Here is a 23,980-nt window from a genome sequence, read left to right as displayed (position 1 = left end):
CAGCAGCCTTGCTTGCAAGGCGGGAACCTCCAGGTTATAGAACCTGATAAATGTAGACGGCGAGGCCCAACCTGCCGCCATACATATATCCTGCAAGGAGATCCCAGTAGACCACGCCCACGACGAGGCGATGCCTCTTGTGGAGTGTGCTCTGACGCCCAACGGGCACTGAAGGCCCCTGGAAGCGTAAGCTAACGCTATGGCGTCAACTATCCATCTGGATAGAGTCTGTCTCGAAACAGCCATTCCCTTGGAACGCCCACCGAACGAGACAAATAGCTGCTCCGTCTGCCGAAAGGCAGCAGAGCGAGACACATAAGCTCTTAAAACCCTGACAGGGCAAAGAAGACTCGAGTCTCCATCCTCCCCTGACACCGGCAGGGCAGACAGGGCAATAACCTGAGCCCGAAACGGTGTGTTGAGGGATTTCGGCACATAACCGTGCCTAGGTTTGAGTATGACTCTTGAGTCATTGGGCCCAAACTCCAAGCACGACTGGCTCACCGAGAGCGCGTGCAAATCACCCACACACTTCACAGAAGCGAGAACCAACAAGAATACTGTCTTGAACGACAGATGCTGAAGGCTAATCCATTGGATAGGCTTGAAAGGGGGACCTTTCAAGGCCTCCAAAACCGCCGCGAGGTCCCACATAGGGACTGACGGAGGTCTGGGAGGATTCAGCCTCCTAGCTCCTCTGAGGAACCGGATGACTAAATCATTCCTTCCTATTGACTGACCGGACGCCGTTTCAGAAAACGCCGCGATGGCAGCCACATAAACTTTGAGCGTGGATGGGGCTCTGCCCTTATCCAACAGCTCCTGAAGGAAGGAGAGGACCTCCGTCACCTCACAACTAAGGGGTGAATAACCTCGAGCTGTGCACCAGCTGGAGAACACCGACCACTTCGAGGCATACAGACGTCGTGTCGACGGAGCTCTAGCCTGAGTGATGGTATTTAGCACTCTCACTGCGAGATCAGCGGGTAACCATTGAGTGCCCATACATAGAGGGACCACAACTCCGGTTGAGGGTGCCAAATCGAGCCCCTGGCCTGCGAGAGGAGGTCTCTCCTCAATGGTACCGGCCACGGGGCGACATCTGCTAACTGCATCAAATCTGGGAACCATGGTTGGTTCTTCCAAAGAGGTGCTACAAGCAGTATTGACCATCTCGTTTCTCTCACCCGTTCTATCACCTGCAGAAGGAGGGAGACGGGAGGGAACGCATAAAGCGGGCAGCACGGCCATCTCCGTGACAGCGCGCTTTCGTTCTTGGAAAAGAACGTGGGGCAGTGAGCGTCTTCGTGGGACGCAAAGAGGTCCACCTCCGCCATGCCAAATCTCTGCCACAACAGCCGGACTGTTTGCGGGTGTAGAGACCATTCGCCCGTAGGAACATTGCCTCTGGACAGCCTGTCTGGACCCAGATTCTGCAGTCCAGGCACATGCACTGCTCTCAGCGAGCACACGTTGCGCTGAGCCCAAATCAGGAGGCGTTCCGTCAGCCTGCACAGGTTTCGGGACCCGAGACCGACCTGGCGATTTATGTAGGACACCACGGACATGTTGTCCGAACGGACTATGACGTGGTGATCCTTGATATGGGGACAAAAGCGCGTCAGCGCGTTCTCCACTGCCAGCATTTCCAGGCAGTTGATATGATGGAGCTTTTCCCATTCTGACCATAGGCCAAAGGACGGTCTGCCTTCGAGCAGCGCTCCTCATCCCGAAGTGGAGGCGTCCTTCGACACCATTTTCACACTCGGGGAAGTCCCCAGGCTTACACCTGATCGGTACCAGCCGTTCGCTGTCCAAGGTGCTAGAGCCGCAACACAGCTCTGATCGACCTTGAAATGTAGCCGGCCAGACGCCCACGCTCTGCGCGGCACCCGAGCCTTCAGCCAGAACTGCAGGGGGCGCATGCGGAGCAGGCCCAGCCGCAGAACCGGAGATGCTGAGGCCATGAAACCCAGCATCTTTTGACAGTGTTTGAGCGACACAGTCGCGCCACAGCGGAAAGAACTCGCTGCACGCTGAATGCCCATCGCGCGCTGTGATGACAGCCGCGCCGTCATGGAACACGAGTTCAGAACTATACCCAGAAACAGGATCGTCTGACTGGGGTTCAGCGAACTCTTCACCCAATTGACACTGAGGCCGAGCTTCTCGAGGTGATCGAGTAAAACGGCTCTGTGGTCCATGAGCTCCGCTCATGATCGGGCCAGAGCCAGCCAGTCGTCCAAATAATTCAGCACTCGTGTGCCTCTGAGTCTAAGAGGAGCGAGCGCTGCAGCCATGCACCTCGTAAACGTACGAGGAGCTACGGACAAGCCGAATGGCAGGACTGCAAACTGGTATGCCTGGCCCTCGAAGGCGAATCTCAAATATCGCCTGTGGTTTGACGCTATCTGTATTTGAAAATACGCGTCCTTCAGATCTATTGACATGAACCAGTCCCCTCTGCGAATCTGCGCGAGGAGCTTCCTGGTCGTGAGCATTTTGAAACTGCGTTTCATCAATGCCTGTTCAGCTGTCTTAGATCCAGTATGGGCCGGAGACCCCCGTCTCTCTTGGGCACCAGAAAGTATCTGCTGTACAGCCCCCCCTCGCTTTGAGACACAGGCTCTACAGCCCCTTTGCTCAACAGTTTTGATATTTCGGCCCGAAGTATGTGTGCTACTTCTGTTTTGACCGTAGTTTCGACGCGCGCTGAAAAGCACGGTGGGCGTCGAGAAAACTGTAGCGTGTAGCCTCTCTTTATGATGCCTAGCACCCAATCCGAAACCCCTGGAAGCACTGACCATGCATTTGCATGAATGGCTAAGGGCTGGATGCGAAACGCGCTCTGTTGACTGGGCAACGGCGGCGCTCGAGTGTGCTGCGCATCTGAGGCGGGGAGCGCGCTGATCACAGCGGGCAGATCGCTCTTCCTCGACCCCGTCCCGGCGCTTAACCGACTGGAGGGAGGCTGAGCGGGTCCCGTGGGACTCGATATATCTGCGAGTAACCGTGGGCTGCATGTGTGCACTTTTACCACTTTAAACTCGCTGTCTGCCTGTGCAGAATGTACGTGCACGGGCCTCGTTTTTACAGAAGCCCCGCGCCGTATGTGACATAGTGTATGTGGGCACTGGGAAGTGGGCACGTTTACTATGCGGCGCGCTCGACCGATCTGTGTCGATCTTATGTGCGCTAGCCCTGTGTTTAGGGCTGTGCTTATATGTGGAGATGGGCACTGGGTAGTGGGCATCGTCACTGCATTTATAGCACCATCGGCCGTGGCCGGACGAGCACGCACGGGTTTCGTTTTTACAGAAACCACATGACGCGTGTGACATAGTAATAGTGGGCACTGAGGGGTGGGCACGTTTACTATGCAGTGTGCGCGACCGACTTGAGTCGACATTATGGGCGCAGGCCCTGTGTGCAGGGCTGTGCTTACATGTGGAGATGGGCACTGAGGAGTGGGCATCGTCACTACATTTATAGCACCATCGGCCGTGGCCGGACGAACGTGCACGGGTTTCGTTTTTACAGAAACCACATGACGCGTGTGACATAGTGATTGTGGGCACTGAGGAGTGGGCACGTCTACTATGTAGTGCGCGTGATCGACTTGAGTCGCTTTTATAGGCGCGAGCCCTGTGTGAAGGGCTGTGCTTATATGCGGAGATGGGCACTGAGCAGTGGGCATCGTCACTACATTTATAGCACCATCGGCCGTGGCCGGGACACCAGAAATTACACCTTTTTCGGGAAATATCTGGGTAGCCATGATAACGGTTTTCGTGTGCAGGCAAGCGGGCAACCGTACAGGCTTGCGCATTGCAAACAACGCTGAAACAGTCACAATCTCTGGAAACTGAAACAGCGTCGCGCTTAGGTGAGAGCCCGGCCGCAGCGGAACTCGTACACCGGCGCTTCAATGAAGCAGCCATCGTGTGTAGTGCCGACGCAGCGTCATGCAGCATGCGTAGATGGCTTTCCCAGGATGGCTTCGGGGCTCCCGGCCTCACCGTAATCCTCTGCCGCGGTCCCCGCGGCGCGGGGCGACGGCCAGTAGAGCGAGAACGGTGGTCTCGAGCTGCGTTGCTGAAGCTGTTGTGATAACGGCTTTTGTGTGCAGGCAAGCGGGCAACTGTGCAGGCTTGCGCATTGCAGAAAACGCTGAGACAGTCACAATTCCTGGAACTGAAACAGCGGCGCGCTTGGGTGAGAGCTCGGCCACAGCGGAACTCGTACACCTGCGCTTCGATGAAGCAGCCATCGTTAGTAGCGCCGACGCAGCGTCACACAGGAGGCTTTAGATGGCAACACCGCTTTTGCCGCCGTCCAGCAGAGGGCGGACAAAGGTGCGTCGCTATCGCCTGTTCCACCGGCGGAAGTGAGTGGTAGTTCCTGTTTTTAGCATCATCAGTGTGGAGAATGCTAGTGAGACAGACGAACGAGTTCGTGCTGAATATGGAGCGTTCCAAGCCTTCGCCACCTCTTCGTGAAGCTCAGGAAGAAATGAGGCGGGCTTTGAGAAGTACGCTCATCCGAAAGGGAAATACCATCCAGCCGGGAACGAGAGGGGGGGGCGCTGGTGCAAACCACTCGCGGCCGAGACTCATCGCGGCCAACACGATCATTCGCCCCGGCTCCTTCTCGATGTCAGCTCGTCTGCTGGGCTTCTGAGCAGAAGGCGCGAGATCCTCGGAGCTCGCCCAGCCCTCACTGCCCGAAGCTAGCAGAGAGCGCGTGTCCTCTTCCCCCGACGCGGCCCTGAGATCGACTTCCTCGGACGACGCGCCGGCAAACAGCGGGCGCTGCCCACCGGGAAGCGATGCAGGGGGGGCCGGTTAAGCAGGGCGAACCGGCGAGCTCGGTTGAGCTGAAGACGGTTCTGGAATCCGCTGGAAGCGATGCTTTTACGGCGCCTCAGCGCAGCGGAGAATGCAGGCTCAGAGAAAAAGGCCAGGCGAGTTCTCAGAGTCACCATGGCAACAGCTCGCAGTGGGGGCATCCGCCGTCAGCGAGCGAGCGCTGCATGATCTTCACCCAGGCAGGAGACACAGATGACGTACCGGTCTCCCTCGCTGAGTGGGGCTCTGACGAGCCGCAGGAAGGCATCTTAAAAAAGACGCGAGCTCTTTTACGAGTGTGTGTCGCAGGGCGAACACACACACACACATAAAGAACAGCTTGTATATAACAGGATTGAAAGGATATAGGCGCCGGATAGCGCAGCAGGAACGGCAATGGAAGGCGGCGATGCCAGCAGCTTCAGAATGGCTCGTCCTGCTGATGTGCTTTCTCAGACGGCGCTTGCTTCCTCCGTGATCCAGCGATGCGTGAGCTTCGCTGAAGAGATGAAAAATCAGGTGAGTCAGCCTTTTCGAGCTCCTTTTATAGGTTGGGCCACACCCGTTTCGGCGGGAAGTGGCAAGAAGGGCGCGAAGCGCCCTTATTGGTCTGATGTTGCATCAGCCCGCGCTCGATAGGCTGTGCAGTTGCCGCAGAACAAGCCAATGAGCGAACGAGCCGTCTCGCCTATGGCTGTGTACTGCTGCAAATGCGCTTTACAAAAATACAAAATTAAGGATAATTTTTTGCTTCAGTATTTCGTGAAAAGAGACTTTTCCCGTAGCGTCTTAGCTAAGACGCAGTACGAGAGAGCTCTCGTAAGAGAACCGCACACGCCACGGGTGAACAGTATGCGTTCTATTGTATAGCCTCTCTGTAATGAGGTGAAACTGAGGCTATGCGTCACATTTAATTAAGGCCTGTCAGAGTCACTTTCGCTGCAAGTTTATTCTCTTCCGTGGCATTAATGGAAAATGCCGTATTAGATAACTATATAACTTAGTGACTACTGAGATTTGGTGATAGGTGTATTGGGGAAGACATCGTCATTGTCCTTCACAATAAAATATTCATAAAATTGCTGTCCCGTCACTTTTACGGCTGTACTCTGACTGTGTATGGCATCGGTGGGAATATATCAGTACGCCACATTAATGAAAAGACGCTCACTCTCTGTCCAGAGAACTGAATTACGTTCTGTTTGGACGACTGAACTGCATTTGTTGCTATGGCCAGAGGGACCCCTGCTGGAGAGAAATAAAACTAATTCTGTGAATGAATGTTTGTTTATTTATTTATTATTATTATTATTTTATTATTATTATTATATTTTTTTAATAAGCGTATTTGAATTATTTTTATGCATTTAGTCTCCACAATGTAGAATTAACAAGAACACACACGCACACAGTGGGGCCTACATGTGGACACACTATGCAATGTCCCACAATGCTTTTTGAAAGCTCATAAACACAGACAGCTTCATGTTTACTTGTTGCAGTTTTTATTTCACTGCAGTCATAATAATTGATTGCTTTTATATGCACATTTTATATTTGCTTTCCAGTGTTCCTTAACAAAGCGACGTAAAACTTTGTACAAATCACTTTAACTGCAAACATCAGGACATGTAGCTGAGAGTACACAATGCTTACTAAGCTAAGCCTTACCAAGAAGAAGGACCTAATAACTGCTGTGCTGGAAACCGATGTGTATATACTAAGATGAGTCCCAAATGCCACTGTACATCTGCATATAGACCAAAATTTGTCTCTCGGGGGGGGGGGTCTGCCTTCGAGCAGCGCTCCTCATCCCGAAGTGGAGGCGTCCTTCGACACCATTTTCACACTCGGGGAAGTCCCCAGGCTTACACCTGATCGGTACCAGCCGTTCGCTGTCCAAGGTGCTAGAGCCGCAACACAGCTCTGATCGACCTTGAAATGTAGCCGGCCAGACGCCCACGCTCTGCGCGGCACCCGAGCCTTCAGCCAGAACTGCAGGGGGCGCATGCGGAGCAGGCCCAGCCGCAGAACCGGAGATGCTGAGGCCATGAAACCCAGCATCTTTTGACAGTGTTTGAGCGACACAGTCGCGCCACAGCGGAAAGAACTCGCTGCACGCTGAATGCCCATCGCGCGCTGTGATGACAGCCGCGCCGTCATGGAACACGAGTTCAGAACTATACCCAGAAACAGGATCGTCTGACTGGGGTTCAGCGAACTCTTCACCCAATTGACACTGAGGCCGAGCTTCTCGAGGTGATCGAGTAAAACGGCTCTGTGGTCCATGAGCTCCGCTCATGATCGGGCCAGAGCCAGCCAGTCGTCCAAATAATTCAGCACTCGTGTGCCTCTGAGTCTAAGAGGAGCGAGCGCTGCAGCCATGCACCTCGTAAACGTACGAGGAGCTACGGACAAGCCGAATGGCAGGACTGCAAACTGGTATGCCTGGCCCTCGAAGGCGAATCTCAAATATCGCCTGTGGTTTGACGCTATCTGTATTTGAAAATACGCGTCCTTCAGATCTATTGACATGAACCAGTCCCCTCTGCGAATCTGCGCGAGGAGCTTCCTGGTCGTGAGCATTTTGAAACTGCGTTTCATCAATGCCTGTTCAGCTGTCTTAGATCCAGTATGGGCCGGAGACCCCCGTCTCTCTTGGGCACCAGAAAGTATCTGCTGTACAGCCCCCCCTCGCTTTGAGACACAGGCTCTACAGCCCCTTTGCTCAACAGTTTTGATATTTCGGCCCGAAGTATGTGTGCTACTTCTGTTTTGACCGTAGTTTCGACGCGCGCTGAAAAGCACGGTGGGCGTCGAGAAAACTGTAGCGTGTAGCCTCTCTTTATGATGCCTAGCACCCAATCCGAAACCCCTGGAAGCACTGACCATGCATTTGCATGAATGGCTAAGGGCTGGATGCGAAACGCGCTCTGTTGACTGGGCAACGGCGGCGCTCGAGTGTGCTGCGCATCTGAGGCGGGGAGCGCGCTGATCACAGCGGGCAGATCGCTCTTCCTCGACCCCGTCCCGGCGCTTAACCGACTGGAGGGAGGCTGAGCGGGTCCCGTGGGACTCGATATATCTGCGAGTAACCGTGGGCTGCATGTGTGCACTTTTACCACTTTAAACTCGCTGTCTGCCTGTGCAGAATGTACGTGCACGGGCCTCGTTTTTACAGAAGCCCCGCGCCGTATGTGACATAGTGTATGTGGGCACTGGGAAGTGGGCACGTTTACTATGCGGCGCGCTCGACCGATCTGTGTCGATCTTATGTGCGCTAGCCCTGTGTTTAGGGCTGTGCTTATATGTGGAGATGGGCACTGGGTAGTGGGCATCGTCACTGCATTTATAGCACCATCGGCCGTGGCCGGACGAGCACGCACGGGTTTCGTTTTTACAGAAACCACATGACGCGTGTGACATAGTAATAGTGGGCACTGAGGGGTGGGCACGTTTACTATGCAGTGTGCGTGACCGACTTGAGTCGACATTATGGGCGCAGGCCCTGTGTGCAGGGCTGTGCTTACATGTGGAGATGGGCACTGAGGAGTGGGCATCGTCACTACATTTATAGCACCATCGGCCGTGGCCGGACGAACGTGCACGGGTTTCGTTTTTACAGAAACCACATGACGCGTGTGACATAGTGATTGTGGGCACTGAGGAGTGGGCACGTCTACTATGTAGTGCGCGTGATCGACTTGAGTCGCTTTTATAGGCGCGAGCCCTGTGTGAAGGGCTGTGCTTATATGCGGAGATGGGCACTGAGCAGTGGGCATCGTCACTACATTTATAGCACCATCGGCCGTGGCCGGGACACCAGAAATTACACCTTTTTCGGGAAATATCTGGGTAGCCGTGATAACGGTTTTCGTGTGCAGGCAAGCGGGCAACCGTACAGGCTTGCGCATTGCAAACAACGCTGAAACAGTCACAATCTCTGGAAACTGAAACAGCGTCGCGCTTAGGTGAGAGCCCGGCCGCAGCGGAACTCGTACACCGGCGCTTCAATGAAGCAGCCATCGTGTGTAGTGCCGACGCAGCGTCATGCAGCATGCGTAGATGGCTTTCCCAGGATGGCTTCGGGGCTCCCGGCCTCACCGTAATCCTCTGCCGCGGTCCCCGCGGCGCGGGGCGACGGCCAGTAGAGCGAGAACGGTGGTCTCGAGCTGCGTTGCTGAAGCTGTTGTGATAACGGCTTTTGTGTGCAGGCAAGCGGGCAACTGTGCAGGCTTGCGCATTGCAGAAAACGCTGAGACAGTCACAATTCCTGGAACTGAAACAGCGGCGCGCTTGGGTGAGAGCTCGGCCACAGCGGAACTCGTACACCTGCGCTTCGATGAAGCAGCCATCGTTAGTAGCGCCGACGCAGCGTCACACAGGAGGCTTTAGATGGCAACACCGCTTTTGCCGCCGTCCAGCAGAGGGCGGACAAAGGTGCGTCGCTATCGCCTGTTCCACCGGCGGAAGTGAGTGGTAGTTCCTGTTTTTAGCATCATCAGTGTGGAGAATGCTAGTGAGACAGACGAACGAGTTCGTGCTGAATATGGAGCGTTCCAAGCCTTCGCCACCTCTTCGTGAAGCTCAGGAAGAAATGAGGCGGGCTTTGAGAAGTACGCTCATCCGAAAGGGAAATACCATCCAGCCGGGAACGAGAGGGGGGGGCGCTGGTGCAAACCACTCGCGGCCGAGACTCATCGCGGCCAACACGATCATTCGCCCCGGCTCCTTCTCGATGTCAGCTCGTCTGCTGGGCTTCTGAGCAGAAGGCGCGAGATCCTCGGAGCTCGCCCAGCCCTCACTGCCCGAAGCTAGCAGAGAGCGCGTGTCCTCTTCCCCCGACGCGGCCCTGAGATCGACTTCCTCGGACGACGCGCCGGCAAACAGCGGGCGCTGCCCACCGGGAAGCGATGCAGGGGGGGCCGGTTAAGCAGGGCGAACCGGCGAGCTCGGTTGAGCTGAAGACGGTTCTGGAATCCGCTGGAAGCGATGCTTTTACGGCGCCTCAGCGCAGCGGAGAATGCAGGCTCAGAGAAAAAGGCCAGGCGAGTTCTCAGAGTCACCATGGCAACAGCTCGCAGTGGGGGCATCCGCCGTCAGCGAGCGAGCGCTGCATGATCTTCACCCAGGCAGGAGACACAGATGACGTACCGGTCTCCCTCGCTGAGTGGGGCTCTGACGAGCCGCAGGAAGGCATCTTAAAAAAGACGGTCTGATGTTGCATCAGCCCGCGCTCGATAGGCTGTGCAGTTGCCGCAGAACAAGCCAATGAGCGAACGAGCCGTCTCGCCTATGGCTGTGTACTGCTGCAAATGCGCTTTACAAAAATACAAAATTAAGGATAATTTTTTGCTTCAGTATTTCGTGAAAAGAGACTTTTCCCGTAGCGTCTTAGCTAAGACGCAGTACGAGAGAGCTCTCGTAAGAGAACCGCACACGCCACGGGTGAACAGTATGCGTTCTATTGTATAGCCTCTCTGTAATGAGGTGAAACTGAGGCTATGCGTCACATTTAATTAAGGCCTGTCAGAGTCACTTTCGCTGCAAGTTTATTCTCTTCCGTGGCATTAATGGAAAATGCCGTATTAGATAACTATATAACTTAGTGACTACTGAGATTTGGTGATAGGTGTATTGGGGAAGACATCGTCATTGTCCTTCACAATAAAATATTCATAAAATTGCTGTCCCGTCACTTTTACGGCTGTACTCTGACTGTGTATGGCATCGGTGGGAATATATCAGTACGCCACATTAATGAAAAGACGCTCACTCTCTGTCCAGAGAACTGAATTACGTTCTGTTTGGACGACTGAACTGCATTTGTTGCTATGGCCAGAGGGACCCCTGCTGGAGAGAAATAAAACTAATTCTGTGAATGAATGTTTGTTTATTTATTTATTATTATTATTATTTTATTATTATTATTATATTTTTTTAATAAGCGTATTTGAATTATTTTTATGCATTTAGTCTCCACAATGTAGAATTAACAAGAACACACACGCACACAGTGGGGCCTACATGTGGACACACTATGCAATGTCCCACAATGCTTTTTGAAAGCTCATAAACACAGACAGCTTCATGTTTACTTGTTGCAGTTTTTATTTCACTGCAGTCATAATAATTGATTGCTTTTATATGCACATTTTATATTTGCTTTCCAGTGTTCCTTAACAAAGCGACGTAAAACTTTGTACAAATCACTTTAACTGCAAACATCAGGACATGTAGCTGAGAGTACACAATGCTTACTAAGCTAAGCCTTACCAAGAAGAAGGACCTAATAACTGCTGTGCTGGAAACCGATGTGTATATACTAAGATGAGTCCCAAATGCCACTGTACATCTGCATATAGACCAAAATTTGTCTCTCGGGGGGGGGGGGGGGGGGGTTGTGCATACAGGGAAATCAGTAATGCATATATTTTGGGTTTGTTGTTGTTGTATGAGTGAGTGTGAGGTCTTGAAGACTTCTTGTCTAACGTTGTTAGGGTGTTAACTGTTCCTACAGGGTAGGAAATAAGAATGAATAAGATTGATGATCAAAAACCCAAATTGTTGAATATCTGCTAGAATTCTGGTCAACTTTATTCTGACCAAGAGATGGAACATAAATAATCAATGGTATCTGCTGAATTCAACAGGATCTTGCCGTTTTGTGTGTGTGAAATGGACCAGAAAGTTACTTAGCAGAATACACATTCCTTGGGAGTATTTGTGATATGGAATAATGTTTTCAATCGAATTCTTTTAGCTTTAAGCTTTCCGCTGATGCCTTTCACTGGCTCAGTTGGAAGTTATTCCCTGTTAATTTGCTTAGGAACCATATGTATTGGGAAAAGTGCTAAACGCATAGATTGAAACTGAAGTATTTGAAAATCAATGTTTCAATGGACAGTAATCGCATTCAAAAGCCTTCATTCCTGTAGGCTACTTATAATGTCAGCCACTGTAATACCAAGTTTAACCAAACGAGGGCAACACAAACACAATGTTGCACTCATGTCACTTCTCTTTCCTGTCAGATATGGCTCAGCTCAGTTTATATTAAACATGCCTTTTCTTATCAATCTCTTAACTACTGGGATGACAATCACTAAATGATTATGAGTTGTTAACTAAACACTCAAAAACATGGTCACATATGGGTTGGACATGCCATAATTAAAAAAATTATATTTAAAAAAAAAAAAAGATCAAGCCTGGAAAATCAAATGGAAACTGGATAGCAAATTTACAGAAAAAAGTGGACATTTCCATTGAATATATACCCTTTAAGTTACTATCATCTGTAAAATTAAGAAAATATTTTATAGAATATAAATTATATAAAGTGACATATTATCGTCATTACAGATTTACTCATTATTAGTTACTACAAGGATCCACAAATGACTAGAAAAAGTAAAGGCCTGTGAGCCCTGAATAAAGCATTACCTCCATACTGCTCAGTCTGCAAATGAAGGTTGAATGCTCTAACAGGATGTGCACATTTTAATGGAATCTGATGTTTCTCTTGTTGAAGTAATGAACTGATTTGTCAGAGGCTAATAAAGCCAATGTGTTTCCCTTTCTAGGCCCTAAGAGTAGCTTTCAGTCAGCTTGTTTGTTTATTTATCTTTTCTCATCCCACTGAATAGATCTGTATTTGGAGCTCAGAAATGAAGCAGGCCTAGAGGCTTCTGAGCCAATCTTGTTTTTTCTGTCATTGTTATGGTCTCTCATAAAGAAGCTCTTGGATGCGGCTTGCCTGAGGGCGTTCAGAGAGAAAGCTAATGAAAAACTTGAGTGGAACGGACTAAACATCACAGACTCTACGCAGAGAACATACACTGCAGACTTACAAGGGAGCAGCTTGTTTCTGAATTGGCAGGGAACACAAGTCTTTTTTGATGCATCAGAACAGAATAATTCTTGCATACAGCCATCCTTTTTTGGTGTTTAATATGGGATTGTGATGGTCCTTATTTTCCTTTTATTAAATTTTTATAATTTATCTATATATTCATTTATTTATTTTTAATTTCTGCAGGTTTAGTCATCCATAGGTTCTAGGTTAGTTAATGAAAGAATGTTAGGTTAAAAGTGCCTTGGGAGCAATTACAATATGTAGGATATTTTTATCTTTTTGTCCAGAAGTCAGTTTTTGCATATGCTAGTCAACCTGTTTCATGTGCCCTTTGTGTGGTTGTGTGTGTTCTTTGAGCAGAAGGCTTGCCCAGGCGAGGACAGCAGTACTCTCGCAGGGCTCCTGAGGGGCCAGGAGTCACAGATGGGCAGCTGTCATGTACACTCAACCTCATCACAGCCACCAACCGTCCAGAGAAGCTGCACTGAACAAACTTCTTTTACTTTCCAGAACAAGTATTAGAGTAACATGTAGAATTTGTGCTCTGTATTTAACCCATGCAAGTCCACACAAACACAAACACTGTCAACACCTACAGCAGGGATAGGCAACTCCGGTCCTGGAGGGCCACTAGCCTGCAGAGTTTAGCTCCACTGACGTTTTTTGATTCTTACACTTTTTTTTTATCATGATAATCTTCACAAATTAATGTTAAAGCTTAAATAGGACATAAACAAAGTACACAAGGGTTACTTGACTTTAAGGTCACCACCAACCTTCCAACAACTCTTTTAAGGTCTCCGACAACCTCATACTAATCCCATTTAGCCATTTGTTAACAACCGGTTTTTATTCTGCTTTTTAATCAAGACTAATGAATAAAAGCTTTAAAAAAAATAGTATTACTGATACATTTTATTTTGCTTAAAAATAAAACATGATATCCTGAGCTTGTTTTAATTAAATACCTTATGGAATTTAACCAAAAACCCATTCAGAAAGCTCACAGGATGATGCAACAGGAAGTGATAAACTAATTTTGGCCTACCAAAATGCATCATCCATGCAGCACTTTATACCTGAGGCAACACACAGAGAATGACTACAATGAGTTCATTTGTACTGTAATGTGACAGACAACCACTTATCCAGTACTAGAACTTCAGATCAATACTACGTACTACTGTATATTAGCTTTTACTGAGAAATAGAGGATATGAAATGTCTAATTTCACAGGTGTAGATGCTGCACACGGTTTTTCTTTTTAAATTCACTTGTATTCTGTTATGGGCTGGTGAGGTACAAATGTACAAGAACGAAGAAGATCAACAAAAAGGTACTTTCATTAGAATATCCAGGAGACAGTTAAATAAATCCACATTAGAACAAAGAATAAACATCAACAAGAACAGACAAAATACCAAAGAAGACTTTAAATAAGGCAGCTGATGAGGGGAAAACAGGTGGAGGGAGTTACTAATAATGACTAATGAGCAAATTCATCAAAAACCATAGACACAAACAAGGCATGAGAAAGGGAATCACAGAAAACCAAACCAAAACAGATCATGACCATATTCATCATCATGACTTAAGGTCAGTCACAATTTTTATTAAATGACTTAAGAGCAAACTTCCGACTTAGTAATAAGGCCTGTCATATATATTGACCACCATCTATACATTCAACAAAGATTAAATATTCAGAGATCTTATTCCGATGAAGAGTAAAGTTAAAGATAGTAAAGGTAATAATAGCCCATGTATTGCCATTAAGGACAAAAGCCTGCCTTGTTGTCTGCAGGCAAATCAGCATGTTCTCTGAGATGTGAAAGCTGAGTCCTACAACAGGTGTTGTTTTGATGAGTCATGTGGGCAGAAATTGCATGTAAGGCCAAAACATTGGCTGTTTCACTGAGATTTAGTCACTCATGGTTGAGGAACTCATCATCTTTAACATGGTTTAATATGTGCCTTTCACCTATTTAACTCCAAAAAAAGGGAAGAGGACGAGTGTCCTATTTAGTGTCCACATGTAAACCTTCAGCAAAATACAGATTCTGCCCTTTTGTTATCAGAGCGATTTTTTACAAATCATTGCTACAAGTTACATAAGTTTAATAAAGGCAAACGGTTTGCCTCAAGAGGGGGCAAGAATGATAAATGTCTTTTTTCATTGATCAATCCCACTTTTCAGCCATTTGAAAGAACACACAAATGCTAGTCTGCAGTGAACGGCTGTTTTCTCTTGGTTCACAACAGAAATGTTGCAGGGCCAAGTGGAAGCAAAACACTTTTTTATTCAAGGTTTTTTTGTTGTTTGTTTATCAACAGTGCATTCACAACACTTTTACCACAATTTTCAGTAAAATCTCACCATTGACATGAACAAATGTAAGCTTACACGCCATGACATTTTTAATAGATAAATCAAATTGATTAAGTTTATACTTTTTTTTTTATGCATTCTAACTAGTGACTTTTACTATCAAGCATCACTATACTTTACACTATGGACATTATGGACATGAATGATACAGCAAATTGTGTGACTTGTTAAGCAGGTGTGCAATACTACTAGGGTTAAAGATTACTGTTCTTGCAGTTGAAATCCGTACATGATGGACAATAAAATGGTGGAAAATACCACTTACAATTAAGGAATGAAGGTCTATAGGGCGACTTGAGGGCGGGGATTTTTTTTGCTGGTAATCAACCATTCACAAGATGATAACACATTAGCATCATGATCCCATATTTTGTGGAGACAAGGACCACTTTCCTTTTCTTATTCATTGCATTCAGAAGATTAGGATATTGCTTCACATGTTACAGTCTGACTGTAACAATCATACTCTATAAATACAACACTGAGGAAGGACTTAAACACACCATATGCGTCCTCTCCCTCCACAAACAATCTGATGGAAGTGTATTGATCCAGCTCTCTCGCGAGTGGCTTTATTGAATCATCTGGTGAAGTCCTGTGATTGATCGACTGCAAAAGTCACCATTGCCAGTGATAGCATCACGTGATTTTGGAGATTTGACAAAAGATAAACCAGTCTAGTTCACTGCTGTTTTATATATCACTATATCTTTCTACAGTTGTTGGCAATATCAGTGTAAATATTTCTTCTCTTGTTAAGTATGAGAGGAGATATGTCACAAAAGTTTGTACTCATGCCACTAAAAGGTAAGGATGGTCAGCAATGAGCTTTAAATTTTGCTTTATGAGGCAGATTGGGGAGAAGAGGAGGCCAGTTCAGAAGATGTCTCCTAGGAATTTCTATTATTTACAGTCTGCCTTCCTGTGGACTCAATGTGAGTTGACAGCAACCATAAGAAGCTCATGAATAAAACCATGGGTGCTCAAAAGAGAAATGCAGATTGTGGATTTCATGTTGCCACTGGCCAAGGTTGATGGGTTATGAGTTTTGGGGGGTAAAAAAAAAGGAGATGAGCTCAGTTGGTAGTGCTAAGTATCCTTAAGCACTTGTCACAATCTCATTAAGACTCTATATTGTCAATCGCTGTGGCTCCAAAGTATCTTAACAAGCAACAGATATTACTTTATTATATCACTCATTATGTCTTTGTATGCACGCCAGTGGAATTAAAAATGCTATATTACAGCATCTCGGCTGAGGCAGGGATAGACTGAGACATCAATGCACATGCAACTCGACATATGCTTTATGTAAATCATAATATGATAAAATTCATTGCTAACCAATCTGGACAACTTCTTTCAGGTTTTTAGAAACGTACACATTCAGAAGAAATTAAAACATGTAATGATTATGATGTGCTTATTCTCTATTGAGTCCATAATGATTATATTAAGCTGTTGGGCTTTTATATGAATTTATTAAGTCAAATAAGATAATCTATGAGAAAGAACTATAAATTACTTTTACTAATGCAAACACGTTAACATTAACTGAAAAAAGTATTGCAACCATTTTTATGTAAATGTTAAATCAAAAATGTGTGCTTTTAAGATTGTAGTGTTTAAGTCAACGAGGCAAGCATTTTAATAAAAGAAATCTTTTAGTAAAAGATCTTTTTTACATCTTTTTTTACTTGAGGTAATCATGCACAAGGAGACTAGGAATGTGTATTAGGAAATTAAATAAATAAATATTCCATTAAGAAAGTGATGCTGACTGTGGAGCTCTCATGCCCTGATGATCTCATCTATTTGGCAATATTTTCCAAAAGCCTGCCGTCCGAGAGCCTTTCAGTCTGTCTAGTTACTGATATTTCAGCCTAGTAAAGCTTAAGAGGAAAAAGGTTCCCAGAGACAATGACTTAATACACGCTCACTGAATGTTCTTTACAGTCTTCTTACTGGACGTCAATTGAGGTGAGCTGCTTGTGCAACGCTGGGATAAAATCATCTGTAAATTACATTAAAGCTGCTCTGCATTTTTCAAACTGATAAAAATTCTCAAGTGTGTGTGTGTGTGTAAGAGTAGGTAAGGCCTTTGTTACAGTTATAGACATTGATTGCACACAAGAAATAGAATTACATTGCAACAAGGGCTGGGAAAAGTGATTGCTACCAACAAACAGCAGGCAGTGTTCATAAACAAAATAATTCACAGTATATTGTTTAATTAATAGCACTGTAGCATATGGCTCTCATTTTTTCCACACCTCTGAATTACTGTCACTCTTTTAAAATGATTTCTCCCAGAATAGCCCGATCAGCCATGCTTACACGTGTCATTTAGTGTGACAAAGCTATATTTGGTGTAATGATTCTTGAACACCATGTAAATTAGACATATTATGTGTTCAATATGGCAATAAATTAGATTACCACACATATCTTTTTCTACTTCATTCTTCTTTTTTTTATGAAATTGGTTGAGATTTAGAGATCAATGTTTAATACTTTTGCATATGGTCATGTTATTGTACAGCGTTTTTTAGAGAGCTCTCTGTGTGGTTGTAAATATTTCATGAAGCCATTGCAACAGCGGCCAAAAATCTAATTGCAAAACAAATATACAAGATGCACACCATGCTATGTGCAGCCTGCAGTGTCCCAGCAGAAAAGCATCATGGATGTGTGCTTGTTTGCTTGTCTCAGTCCCTCAGGGGAACTCAGATAAGTGTGGTATGGATAGTTTACATATTTTGTAGCACATGCAATTCAAGACAAGAATGGGAATACTGAGGCATACAAAGTGAGAGACTGTGGTTTCAGATGCCTAGTTAAATAAAAAAATAAAAAAAACATTGAAGACAGACTAGTTACTGGTGCTGTATTTATGGCAAGGAGTTGATTTACTTTGGAACAATTTCAAAACATAATTTATACATCATTCAGAATGTTGGACCTTAAGAGAACATTCAGAAATAAAATTTTCACAGATTTCTAGGAATGTTAACAAAACATTCTTAGAAAATGCATGCTTTTGTTAGCTAGGAAAGTGTTCAGAAAAAAATGTCAAACTACTTCTGATCATGGTTTTAAGATCATGCTGGCATACATCAAAACAGATCTGCAGGATAATGATGAGACTTTACTGTCCATGAGTTGACCTTAATTTGTCCATAAAAAAAAAAAAAACAGTAAAGCACTCATATCCTCCAGTGCACTCCAGAGTTGGCTAGAAGACTGCTTAAACATTCATGGATTTCCCTCATTTTATAAATATAAAATTCACATCATTTATTTTTAAGGGCACTGACTGCTTTTGGACATTTTTCGTTTTCAAGACTCTCAAGAAGATAGTGATTATGCTCAAATTCCCTATACAGACACTTCCCGACCTAGACTTTTTATGACACTATAGGCTGTTTAAAGTTTTATATTAATGTAACGAATGATTCGCTGACATTTTGACCTAACTGTAGTGATTTGATATGTTTGGGTGAAAATTCATGTTAGACTTTGTTTAAAGCTTTATTCAATTTATCTATAAAAGTGTAGACTATAGAACATACAGTGGGTAAAATAAGTATTGAACACGTCACCGTTTTTCTCAGTAAATATGTTTCTAAAGGTGCTGCTGACTTGAAATTTTCACCAGATTTAACAGCCCAAGTAATCCATACATACAAAGAAAACAAAACAAACAAGTTCAGAAATTAAGTTATGTATAACAAAATGGAATGACACAGGGTAAAAGTATTGGACACACGTAGAAAGGGAGGAGCAAAAAGGCATTGGAAAGCCAAGACACCAGCTGAAATCTATCAGTAATTGGAAAGCAATCTTGCCCCTAGTCAGTGGAAATTAATATTAGCTGGTTCAGTCCCAACACCTACAGTACCAGGATGATGAAGATGAAACCAGTGGACATTTCAGCAAGACCCAAAGAGCAGCCAAGGAAACTCTCAACTGGTTTCAGAAAAAGAAAATAAAGCTGCTAGAATGGCCAGCCAATCGTACTTGAATCCTACAGAAAATAACTAAAGACGAGAGTTCATAGAAGATGCTCACAGAACCTTCAAGACTCTGTGGAAGTTCAATACTTTTTCCCTGTCATCCCATTTTAATACACATGACTTAATATCTGAACATATTTGTTTATTTTATTTGTGGATTACTTGGTTTGATACCGACATCTGTTGAAAATGTCATGTCTACAGCACCTTTAGAAATATATTAACTGGGAAAAAATAGTGGCGTTTACTATACTTATTTTAAACACTGTATTGTTGTAAAAAGAATACATACTCTTAGGTTCTTTATTGGTATACAGTTCCACAAAGAACACTGTCTGAACCATTCCCTGTTGCCTACATTGTGCATTATGTGCCATTCACCGTACAGAAAATTCTAACACTGTGAACAAGTGACCAATCTCAGCTGCAGCTTCAGCATCGATTTAAAGTGTAGGGGCGGAAGCTTAGGATTCTAGAGAGCATTTAATTGGTCAGAAGATTTGATGAGAAGCTTGAAGTACGAGGTGATATAAAAAATATAAAAAAGAGAAATAGAAAAATTAATTGATCCACTTTGGCAGAAGTGACAAGCTTTGAATGCTTATCGTTTGGAGCACACTGGCTTATAGATACCCTTAAGACTAACATACATACTAACACCCAAAAAACTTTATTTTGATTTCATGGGGGCTTTAACATCCACAGAACCTAAAAGGTTATTCAAATATTCTTCACACTAAGAACTGAAAGGTTCTTTGGGGAACCCAAAATGACTTCCTCTTGCTGGTATGCAGACGGTGGATAACAAATGGGTTGCAAGAAGTCCCAATGATCTGCTCTCTCAGGATTCTTGCACTAACCATCCCAGATTGTCCTATACCTTCTTATTTAACAAGAAGCTTCAGTAGTACCACACTCAGAAAGATGTCCATAATGACAAAGTAGGGGCTAGCAGTCATCAGCAGGTGCTCATGCTCCTTCTCTTGGCTAACGCTCTAAGATGGACGATTAGCTGCACCCTGCTTTGAATCTCATTATCGTGGGTCTGGCAGACGCCATGGCAGCAGCCTGTGCAGCAGGACAAAGAGCCATCCCTCTTCCCTACAAATCATCCACAAAACACAAGCTGGCTTCCCGCAGTGTGGCCCAATCACACCACTGAGAAAACACAACCTCACTCCTACTTTGAGCACAAAGAAACGCATTATTACAGAATGTATAGGAGAGGGTTATTATCTTGCACTGTTTCCTGGCAGTATGTTACAGTGTTCTGACTGCCTGGGGATGGGGGGGGGGGTGGGGTGGTTACATTTCTTTTTTATTAGTAGTATTATTATGATTTAGAAATAATTGTAAAGGGTGCTAAAGGGATCCAATAAAAATCTGCTAAGAATTTATAATAATTTGGAGTGAGCTGAAATTCTGAATAAATCTATATTATCTCTTTAAAATTTATAGAGAATGTATTACTGTTTTGATCATATAATGGCAGCTTTAGTGCAGACTCAAAAATCATTAAAAACAAATAATAATAATAATAATAATAAATAAAATCTTGCAGACCCCAAATTTTGGAATGGTATAATAGTGTCTAATAAAAAAAAATTCTAAAGTAAATTAACACGGGGGGGGGAATACTTGTATTATTTAATAATACAAGTTGTATTCTCAAATTGGTCTACTTTCCTGTTAATACTAATGTTTCAAATTCCAAATTTACAAGAGCATAAATGTGCTTGTAGGTGCAAATGATTTTATATATGAAAATTTAGAGGAATGGAGACCGAAGCAAGTGTCTGGTTGCCCACTTTGACATTCGAGAAATGTCAGTGAGCTTTATATAGTGTCCTCAGCGCTGGAGGAAGATATATTTTGACTGTAGACGAGGAACAGTGAAAACAGATGCATCTGCATGCCTTAAGTTCCCATGGCTACATCAGATTATTGTCTGATTACTTACATAAAGCACGTATCTGCCTCCTCTCAAGCACAACTATGACACATGGTCTCAAATTTTAAGTTATACCTAAACACCAGCTCAGTTAAGGAGGTCTACTGACACTTAAAAATGAAATGAAAAATAAATGTTGTCAATTTAACAATTCAACCATACAAATATATAGAAATAAATAACATTTTAAACTAACAAATTCATAAACATTTATATTAATATTAATGCATATTGTAAAATGTAGTTCGATAAAAATAATATAAAACATGAAATAAATATTTTAAATTGAAATATAATTGGACATAAAACAACTTTATTTGATGTTCATTTCATATATATATATATATATATATATATATATATATATATATATATATATATATATACGAGTCTTCACTGTCCATGAGTTGACATTAATTTGTCCATAACCAGAATGTTTCGTCTGAGACCACTCATAGTCTCCAGTTGGCTAGAAGACTGCTTAGATACAAATTTGCATAAAAACATTATTTGATTCATGCTTAGATAAAAAATAAAATAGTAAATTAATATCAAAATAGATTCTAAATTGTATTTCTTTCCTCATTGGTCAAGGGTTTTTCTCTCTTTATTTGTCAGTGAAGATGCTAACGATCAAACTAAACATGTCTGTTGATTTAAGAACATAAATGATTTGTGTATGACAGTCAGGGACTAAAAAGGTCATATGAATATTTACAGTGATTTAAAAAGCACACACAGCTATATAGTGTAGAAACCATGACTCAGCTGCGGTGTGATTTCAAAAAAACAACTAGTTTTCATAAAACTCACCTAGTATAGAGCAGAGACTGTAGAGTCTGTATTAGCTTAGCTTGAAAGACCAAACTATTTAGGCTACATAAATCATTATGCGGCGGTATCAAATGTGAGCCGGTGTGTTTTGAATATAAGGAAAGAAGTACTTTCATTCCTTCTCTTTAGACTGCGCTGCGTCGATTGTCGAGCTCACGGATGTGAATGGGTCGGTTCGGTGATCTGCTGGCCTGGTCTGCGCATGAGCGGGGAAGCGCAGGGAGAGGAGTGGGACTGGGAGCAGCTGTGGCAAATGTTCCACCAGTCCAGCAATCTCGAGAAGAAAAGACCATTTACGACTGAAGAAAACACTTTAACGCACTCTTTGAGCGGAATCTAGTGAGGAGAATCGCGTCGGGCGTCCGCGAACACCTGCGAAGCGTCCAAAGTAGCAGATCGGCGCGTTTTCTGAACTCACTTGCAAACAAAATAACAACCCCGAAAGACTGACAATAAAAGCCCACAACTGACACCAAACCGAACCAGGGCCTCGATACACCGTCCTCTCCTCAACTCGGACATTTACCCTGCACTATTTCAGAACAGTCTTTCTTCTCTTTGTGAAACTCGTGAAACAATGAAGACTTAAACTCATGTGTTAGCCGCTGAGCTGTATGTATGTGTGTGTGTGTGAGTCTGTGCTCTTCTCCAGGAAACTTTGTCCCGTCTCTTTAAAAGACTGGAAGCAGAAGAAGCTGTAACAGACTCGGAGAAGAAGCTCAGGCTGTCTTCTTGATTTCTGTATGGAGGTGAGGGGCGAGGACAGGGGATCGGACGGCAGCAGAGGCCCCGACTCGACCCACTTTCCTCTCTACAACAAACCCCCGCGAGCACGGCTGGCGGATCCTGACATGATGATCTACCCCGGTTCTGGAGGAGAGGATTTCACGGGGAGAGCCGCCGCTGCGGGCTGCGAGTCGCCCTCCTCGGACGGACCGGGCAGCAGCCGGATGTCACCCACCGACGGGCCCACGGTTCTGCCAAGTTTAACGGCGCTCCCTCCGCCGCCTGGAATCGGGGCACAGGGGAGCGTGGATGAAAGCGATCAACAGGATGGGCCAGAATATGAGGAAGAGGAGGTTGTTTTCCCCCTTTCAGCGCCGCCCTCCAACCAGTAAGGATTCATCCCGCACACATGTGTCTTTTATATTTTTAGTAATTCATGATGGGAAAGGACTTCTGACATGGGAGGGTTACAGACCTGTTGTGATCATCTTAATGGTTCTGTCAAAAAGTAGTTAGCTATCTACTTCCATATGGTTGATGGCCGTTTGTTGTTGTTTTTGTTGTTAACTGGCAGTTGTTGTCACTAGAAATTTAGTGTGTAAAAACAATGAGGTGAAATACAGGGCTAAGTTGCAAGCATTAAGAGAAAGAGATGACAACTCTATACGCGTATGTGTGGTTATATATTAGCTATTGATAGTCTAAGCTATTGATAGTCTGTGGGAAGTCGTGGCCTAATGGTTAGAGAGTCGGACTCCCAATCGAAAGGTTGTGAGTTCGAGTCCTGGGCCGGCAGGAATTGTGGGTGGGGGGAGTGCATGTACAGTTCTCTCTCCACCTTCAATACCACGACTTAGGTGTCCTTAAGCAAAGCATCGAACCCCAAATTCTGAGTATGGGTCACCATACTTGGCTGAATGTCACTTCACACTCACACTTTAAATAATGTAGCTAATATTGATATAAATGCACTTTTACTATCTCAAAGACAAAACACCATTAACATGATCCTAGTATAAGCTTAAATTTAGCATTTAATGAGACCTGAATCAATCCAGTATATAACTGATAAACTACATACTTCAGTTAGCGAATCAGTGTTTAAGAACTGTTTCTTGTCACAAATATTGTGTATAATTGTTTTTTTTTTACTATGAAAAAATTTATAAAAGATTAAAATATTTTACTGTTACACTTTTTTTACTGTATATTGTAAAGTAACTTGCAGTTAACTAAGTTTTTACTGTTGCGTTTTTACGTTTCCCTTACATTATTTGACAGTAAACTGTAAGCTAGGTTTTGATACAGACCATTGGCAAGCATTCATAAGTAGCAAATGTAACTGTTTGTATGCATAT

At 44.7% G+C, this 23,980-nt stretch overlaps 1 protein-coding gene across 2 annotated transcripts in view; it reads left to right on the top strand.

Annotated features, from left to right (window-relative positions):
- The first annotated feature begins 22,016 nt into the window (after nt 1–22,016).
- Nucleotides 22,017–23,980, top strand: part of rasa1a (RAS p21 protein activator (GTPase activating protein) 1a) — a 45,079-nt gene continuing 43,115 nt past the window's right edge. For both annotated transcript variants that reach the window (XM_059550175.1, XM_059550174.1), the window contains exon 1: nt 22,017–23,010. In XM_059550175.1, the coding sequence (XP_059406158.1) occupies nt 22,640–23,010 (371 nt within the window). In that variant the 5' untranslated portion in view covers nt 22,017–22,639. The remainder of the gene's footprint in view (nt 23,011–23,980) is intronic.

This window comes from Carassius carassius, chromosome 5 (genome assembly GCF_963082965.1).
Source record: "Carassius carassius chromosome 5, fCarCar2.1, whole genome shotgun sequence".
NCBI classification, from domain to species: domain Eukaryota; kingdom Metazoa; phylum Chordata; class Actinopteri; order Cypriniformes; family Cyprinidae; genus Carassius; species Carassius carassius.
The sequence above is the reverse complement of the archived record's forward strand: the minus strand, read 5'-3'. Positions and strand labels throughout refer to the sequence as shown.